Below are 7,500 nucleotides of genomic sequence, written 5' to 3'. Positions count from 1 at the left end.
CACACACACACACACACACACACACACACACACCACATGCACACACACACGCACACACACACGCACACACACACACACCACACACATTAATTACATGCATACCTTGCAAACTCAAGTAACTTTCTTCTCTTCTGTAGTTCTGTATTGAGCTGCATTTCCTGTTCAAATGGACTACACCAACGTAACTCAATTCCATCAACACCTCAATCTCAGCAAAGTGATTTTGTGGATCATACCTTAAGTTGTCTGCTACTCGAGCCCTCTTAACGTGAGGCCTCGTGGTTGTGTAAACTGATGGTTTCCTCAAGTGAAGAAGTTGTAACTCTGTTGAGAGGACAGATGGACCAACAGGGAACTCTTGTAGACAGTGACGTAACTTATGTCTTCCAATTACCAACATCAACCAGCTAAATAAGAAAAAAGTAAATGTATCAAGACATTATAAAGACTATTGTATTGGAGGGATACATCTCACAATACACTAGACTATTGTATTAGAAGGATGCATCTCACAATACACTAGACTATTGTATTAGAAGGATGCATCTCACAATCCACTAGACTCTTGTATTGGAGGAATGCATCTCACAATACACTAGACTATTGTATTAGAGGGATGCATCTCACAATACACAATGTAGACCCATTTATTGAAATAAACAGGGAGCAACTAGCTAGTGCCAGGCCAACGCACGTAACAATAGTGCGGTACCAAAAATATACAAGCTAATCTGGGGCTCTATAATCTTTTGCACTGCCCCTCATAATGCATGCGCAAAAGACTAAGTACACAAAACATCAAACTAAATAAGTAAGCATCAATAAGTTATAATACAGTTACTTCATATTTCTCATTATCCATATCCTGTGTGACTCTTCAATAGAACAAGTGATGATTGAAGATATGAAGCATTTACATTCCTTGGTTGTTGCTTTAAGGATTTGAAGCAAATGGTCCAGTCCATGATGATCAATGATACCCCTTGAACCAATAGAGATGTTTATTTGCTGGCAATTATAACTTGATCTTATCTCTTCGACCAGTTCAGTGTATCTATCACACTTGCATTTTTTTGGTTTGCTGCCTGAAAGTTTGTTTCATAGCACACCGTCAGTTCAATTACATAGACTCTGTTGGTTCTTTCATTCCAAATAATAATATCAGGTCTTAACCTCGAATTAATAATGTGTGAAGGGAAGGGCACATCACTACATTTGAGGTCAGCATAGATAATATTTTCTTTGGGCAATCTCAACCTTGCCATATTGTACAATATTCTCAGTATAGAGTCATGACGATGAGTATATAGACCTTTATTCAAAAGAACTGTACAGTTGTTTAGGACGTGTAGCAAAGTCTGTCGTTGGGAACATAAAGGACATTTGTCACAATCTCTCTTTCTCCACAGCAAAAGATTTGCATTGGTTGGCAGAGTTTCAGAAACTGCATTCAGAGCGAAAGAAAACTGTTCAGAAGGTAGCTTGTACATAACAGCTGACCACATGTCCGGTGATGTGTCAGTCAAACGACTTGTAATGCATCTCACAATACACTAGACTCTTGTATTGGAGGAACGCATCTCACAATACACTAGACTCTTGTATTGAGGGATGCATCTCACAATACACTAAACTATTGTATTGAAGGAATGCATCTCACAATACACTAGACTACTGTATTGGAGGGATGCATCTCACAATACACTAGACTATTGTATTGGAGAAATGCATCTCCAAATATTGTCAAAAACTTCTACTGTTATAGAAATTCTTACCGATTAAAGAACCGTCGTAGCCTGATTACACAACACTTCTTAGATATTTTAGCAAAATTGTCCGCTCGTAACGCCTTCGACTCCTTGACCACCTCATCAGCCACTAACTGCACCATATCAGCAAGACACTTCGTCAATAAACTATCACACTCTGCAACGCAAGCTTCGTTTCTTGCTTCATTCGCTATTTGCAAATGCAAAGCCTCCCTAACAACACACCAAGTCCAATGTCAGTGATGCACATACAGTATAACACACAAAAAGAAGTAGACACCGAGTGACATGCACACTAACAAATGAACACAAAACAGACATGCAAACAAACATGCACACAAAGAAGCAGACAAACAAACAGGCAGAAACACAAACAGACAAACAAACATACAAACAAGTAGACAAGCAAGCAGACAAACAAATAGGCAAACAGGCAGACAAACAAACATGCAAACAAACATACAAACAAGTACATAAACAGACAAACATATAAACAAACAGACAAATAAACAGACAAACAAACAGACAAATAAACAGACAAACAAACATACAAACAAGCAGACAAACATACAAACAAACAAGCAGACAAGCATACACACAAGCAAACATACAAACACAAACAAACAAACAAGCAGACAAACAAGCAGACAAACAGAAACTCACAACTGGCAATTACCTGCTCCAATAACCAAGCAACACAAACCAAAAATAACATATTAACTCCTCATCAACACACATCATCAAGTCTCACATCTCAAACGCACACACACAGACACACACACACACACACACACACACACACACACACACACACAAACACACACACACACACACACACACACACACACACACACACACACACACAAACCTCCAAACACTGACTGCAGTAAATTTGACGAGACAAGTTACCGTCTCCTCCAATAACTCCTGCATTACAGCACTAATCCCTTTCATCAATGCTGCTATTTTCTCTCTGGAATGGAATCCACATACAAGAAATAAGGAAATAAATACGTATCAGTTGAATGCAATGATGATGACCTATAGGTTGTTGCTTCATTGATGGATTCTATAGCTGTGATATGGATTAGATCAGTTTCAACGGTGGATTGAATCTCAGCTGCAATGGTGACACTTGAAGTTTTTAGTTGTTGCACCTGGAGAGAAAAATTGTATGAAGATGTGCAATAGAGTCACCACAAAGTGACACACACACACACACACACACACACACACACACACACACACACACACACACACACACACACACATGTGCACACACACACACACGTGCACACACACATGTGCACACACACACGCGCACGTGCACACACACACGTGCACACACACACACACATGCACACACACACACACACACACACACACACACACACACACACACACATGAACACACACATGCACACAAACACACACTCACACACACATGCACGCGCGCACACACACACACACACACACACACACACACACACACACACACACATGCGCACACACACACACATGCGCACACACACACACACACACGGACACACACACACGGACACACATGCACACATGCACACACACACACACACATGGACACACTCACACACACACACACACACACACACACACACACACACACACACACACACACACATGAACACACACGTACACACGTACACACATGCACAAACACACTAAACGGTCAATCACCTGTTGACCAACTTCTCTTGCAGTTTGATCAACAACCATTGCAATTCCTCGCTCAAGATAATCATTAGCAACTAAACTCGTCAACTAAATCCACAACATCCCATCGTATCTCACTAAAAATGTCTCACTAAACAGCCACCAAACTTCATTCATAAGTTGTGATGTTTCCTCCTGTAGATGAGATGCTACATGCTGTTGATGTGGTGGTGTCTGTTGATGTGATGATAGTTGGGGTAGTATGTTTGTTCTATTGCGTAAAATTTCTTCCACCTCTGCGCGATACGAAGAGTCGAAACTTGAGTGAGGAATGTGGGAAGGTGGAGGAGCAAGAGGTCCAGCTTGTATGACCTAAAAGTACAAAGCAAGTGTAAACAGAATTAACTGGTAACTTGAAGAGCTTATTACATGTTAATGACATGTTAAGTAACATCAAGTTGTTTCTAAAGTCTGTCTGCTTGTCTGTCCATATGTCTGTATTTGTCTGTCCATCCATCTGTTCATCTGTCTACCTGTCTTGTCTACCTGTCTGTCTACTTGTCTGTCTGCCTGTCCATCTGCCTGTCTATCTGTCCATCTGCTTGTCTATCTGTCCATCTGTCTACCTGTCTATCTGTCTGTCCATCTGTCTACCTGTCTATCTGTCTGTCCATCTGCCTGTCTATCTGCCCATCTGTCTATCAGTCTGTCCATCTATCTACCTGTCTGTCTGTCTGTCTGTCTATCTGCCTGTCTATCTGTCCATCTGTCTGTCTATCTGTCTGTCTATCTGTCTGTCTATCTGTCTACCTGTCTGTCCATCTGCCTGTCTATCTGTCCATCTGTCTGTCTATCTGCCTGTCTGTCCATCTGCCTGTCTATCTGTCCATCTGTCTATATGTCTGTCTATCTATCTACCTGTCTGTCTGTCTGTCCATCTACCTGTCTATCTGTCCATCTGTCTATCTGTCTATTTGTCTGTCCATCTGTCTATCTATTTGTCCATCTGTCTATTTGTCTGTCCATCTGTCAACACGTCTCCATCATTTTCAAACTATGATCATATGGCATATCAGTCTGCGTGTATAAATGTCAGTCCATTCTGTAATGCTGTTACCTCGCCTATCGAGCCAGTTCTCTTGCTCTCCACCAATTGCCAAAGACGTCGAACAGTAAGAGCCTCCCCAGAGTCACTAAATCTGCCTCTCGTAAGACAAACTGCTTCATTCTCAACAGTGACACCATAATGCTGACAGAATGCAATAGCCTAATTGATATCAACATCAATTATGATAACAAGTGACATCAAGAAGACAGACATAACCAAGACAAATGGAGAAGTCAACAAACATCAGTGACAGATGGTTTGTAGGGTGTTAGATAAATAACAGGTTTTGTAGCAGACATGCTGTCAAAGTTTGTGTGTCTGAGTATGCAGACAGAAGTTCAAGTCAGAATTGGACTCAACCACACAGAAATATTGACACACAAACGATGTTTCTTTGTTTATACACAACACACACACAGTGACACACACACACACACACACACACACACACACACACACACACACACACACACACGTACACACTGTAAGACAGATGATGATGTCAAATACAGCAAATCTCTCAGTAGAAAAGTGAGTACAACAAGTAGCAAATAAGAACAAATGGAGACAATAGATAACAAACAATGTGAGTTGCAAATAGAAAGCAAGTCAGTCATGACATAATACACACAGCATCACCTCTTCATTGTCTTCAAATGCGAGCAGATTTACAAAGTCTGACAACGGAAACAACGTCAACTGTTTTTGAGTACAAAATGCCTTCTCCATAGTCTGTAATGCTGCCACACGCATCTGACAATATAAAAAATGATAGAAAGAATAAGATGAGAAATTTATACAAACGAATGTCAATAACCTGTGTGAGGTATCTGTGTAAGATACATGCTTCCAAATATGTTGAGTTTCTGAAATAGAAATCGAGTTTGGATGTTGGCTTGGGCAAGTGATGTGGTTGAAGATACCTGACGAGTCGAAAGAATCTGACGTAGTTGTTGCTGTTAAATGCTGCATAGACTTTCATTGCAAACATAACGTTGTGAGAGTCGCGAACCCATCGTGGAAATGTAAGAACCTCTCTACACACATTCATGTAATTATAAGTCTAGTTTATTGTGAGATGCATCCCTCCAATACAATAGTCTAGTGAGATGCATCCCTCCAATACAATAGTCTAGTGTATTGTGAGATGCATCCCTCCAATACAATAGTCTAGTGTAGTGTGAGATGCATCCCTCCAATACAATAGTCTAGTGTAGTGTGAGATGCATCCCTCCAATAAAATAGTCTAAAGTATTATGAGATGCATCCCTCCAATACAATAGTCTAATGTATTGTGAGATGCATCCCTCCAATACAATAGTCTAGTGTATTGTGAGATGCATTCCTCCAATACAATAGTCTAGTGTATTGTGAGATGCATCCCTCCAATACAATAGTCTAGTGTGTTAATCATTGCTTCAACGTCACAAAACTTTACTAGTTCACATTCCTATTCACGTCATACCGCAACACGTCACTCTGATCAAGATTCATAAGAATCGTGTAACAACGAAATTCAGGCTCCAAATCACATTCAACACCCTACAAAACAAGAAAAACAAAAATCAAACAAAATCACCCAACACACAAACACATAACCATACCGTCTGTCTAAGATCCGTATAATACTGTTTTAGGGTCTGAAGACATTTTGTTAGATTCTCATCGTTGATTTTTGGATCGAAGTCAAGCAGCTCCTCTTCACACAACTGATGAGCAGCAAACACGTGAAATCTACATATAAGGAACAACAAGTCAAACAATCAATCGGCTGTGACGTCATCCATTAAGACCTTGTTGTTTTTTCCACGAGACTAACAGCCAATGGATTGCACACTTGCTGCTGTGTAAGATCCTGTGGTCCACAATACAAATGACAAATAAACAGTTATACAGCACAGACAGACAGACAAACAGATAGACAGACAAACAAGCAGCCAGCCAGACAGATTGTTATATTTGAACTCTTACTCTACCAATAACAATCGCTAACTTTACGTATGCATAACAATAACAGTCAATGAACAAAATGTTGAACATCTTTATCATATAGAAAATCATCAAAATTGCACTTAGACAACTTCGACAGCTTTTTAAAAATCACACGAGAGTTGCAAGACTATACAACTACAGACAGTTGCTTTCTCCGTCTATCTCTAAAGTCTGTTTTGCTGCTTTTCCATTTACATCTTTTGAAATTTTGGAGATCTTATCGAGATAGTCTTCAGCCATAGGGCCCCAAAAGCCAAAGTGTTCAAAAACCAGTGGAATACATGTTGTATCAGATCCTGCTATAGACTGCTGTTGACCATATTTTGTCATTTTGCCTTTTTTTTCTCAACTCAGTTGCATAACCTGATATTTTGGCAGCTGATTGTACGGTGTCACAAGAATGTGGATGAGCAAGTGAAATGTCCAGGTCTCTTGTCAAGTGTCCAGTGGGATCATATGTTGTTATATCTGGCCTGTTCTCACAGTCAGTATACCTATTTCTTGGCTCAACTTGATGAGGAATATTTAACTCGTCTAAACATTTAGCCCAAGTTGACACGATTGTATTGTGTTGCCATACTGGGCCACCGCCAAACTTGCAGGTCAATAGATGATAACCATGTTCATCAAGGCTTCTACCACAATCACACTTGGTAACAATCTGGGAATATGGTAGGAATACCAAGTCTAAAAAATGCTGCCACACAAAATGCTGACAGACAGACAGACAGACAGCCAGACAGACAAACAGACAGACAGACAGAGTAATTTTGTATGTTTCAGGACCATTTAGTGTTAGGTTGCTCATGATGTAAACGATTGATTTAAACGGAAAATATATGTATTGAAACAGACAGACAGACAGATAGACAGACAGAAACACAGACAGACAGACACACAACACACACACACACACACACACACACACACACACACACACAC

At 40.2% G+C, this 7,500-nt stretch overlaps 1 protein-coding gene across 1 annotated transcript in view; it reads right to left on the bottom strand.

The window, feature by feature from the left end:
- Positions 1–7,500, bottom strand: part of LOC134196034 (germinal-center associated nuclear protein-like) — a 14,740-nt gene that overhangs the window by 2,184 nt on the left and 5,056 nt on the right. Inside the window, exons 10-23 of the mRNA XM_062665116.1 lie at positions 6,360–6,421; positions 6,171–6,300; positions 6,032–6,108; positions 5,490–5,603; positions 5,384–5,432; positions 5,206–5,319; positions 4,576–4,725; positions 3,627–3,830; positions 3,483–3,566; positions 2,811–2,926; positions 2,638–2,742; positions 1,776–1,982; positions 237–407; positions 103–171 (exon numbers count right to left, since the gene is read on the bottom strand). Coding sequence (XP_062521100.1) covers positions 103–171; positions 237–407; positions 1,776–1,982; positions 2,638–2,742; positions 2,811–2,926; positions 3,483–3,566; positions 3,627–3,830; positions 4,576–4,725; positions 5,206–5,319; positions 5,384–5,432; positions 5,490–5,603; positions 6,032–6,108; positions 6,171–6,300; positions 6,360–6,421 — 1,652 coding nt within the window. The remainder of the gene's footprint in view (positions 1–102; positions 172–236; positions 408–1,775; positions 1,983–2,637; positions 2,743–2,810; positions 2,927–3,482; positions 3,567–3,626; positions 3,831–4,575; positions 4,726–5,205; positions 5,320–5,383; positions 5,433–5,489; positions 5,604–6,031; positions 6,109–6,170; positions 6,301–6,359; positions 6,422–7,500) is intronic.

The sequence above is a fragment of the Corticium candelabrum genome, chromosome 20, assembly GCF_963422355.1.
Source record: "Corticium candelabrum chromosome 20, ooCorCand1.1, whole genome shotgun sequence".
NCBI classification, from domain to species: domain Eukaryota; kingdom Metazoa; phylum Porifera; class Homoscleromorpha; order Homosclerophorida; family Plakinidae; genus Corticium; species Corticium candelabrum.
Note: the sequence above shows the minus strand (reverse complement) of the source record. Positions and strands in the feature narration are given on the sequence as shown.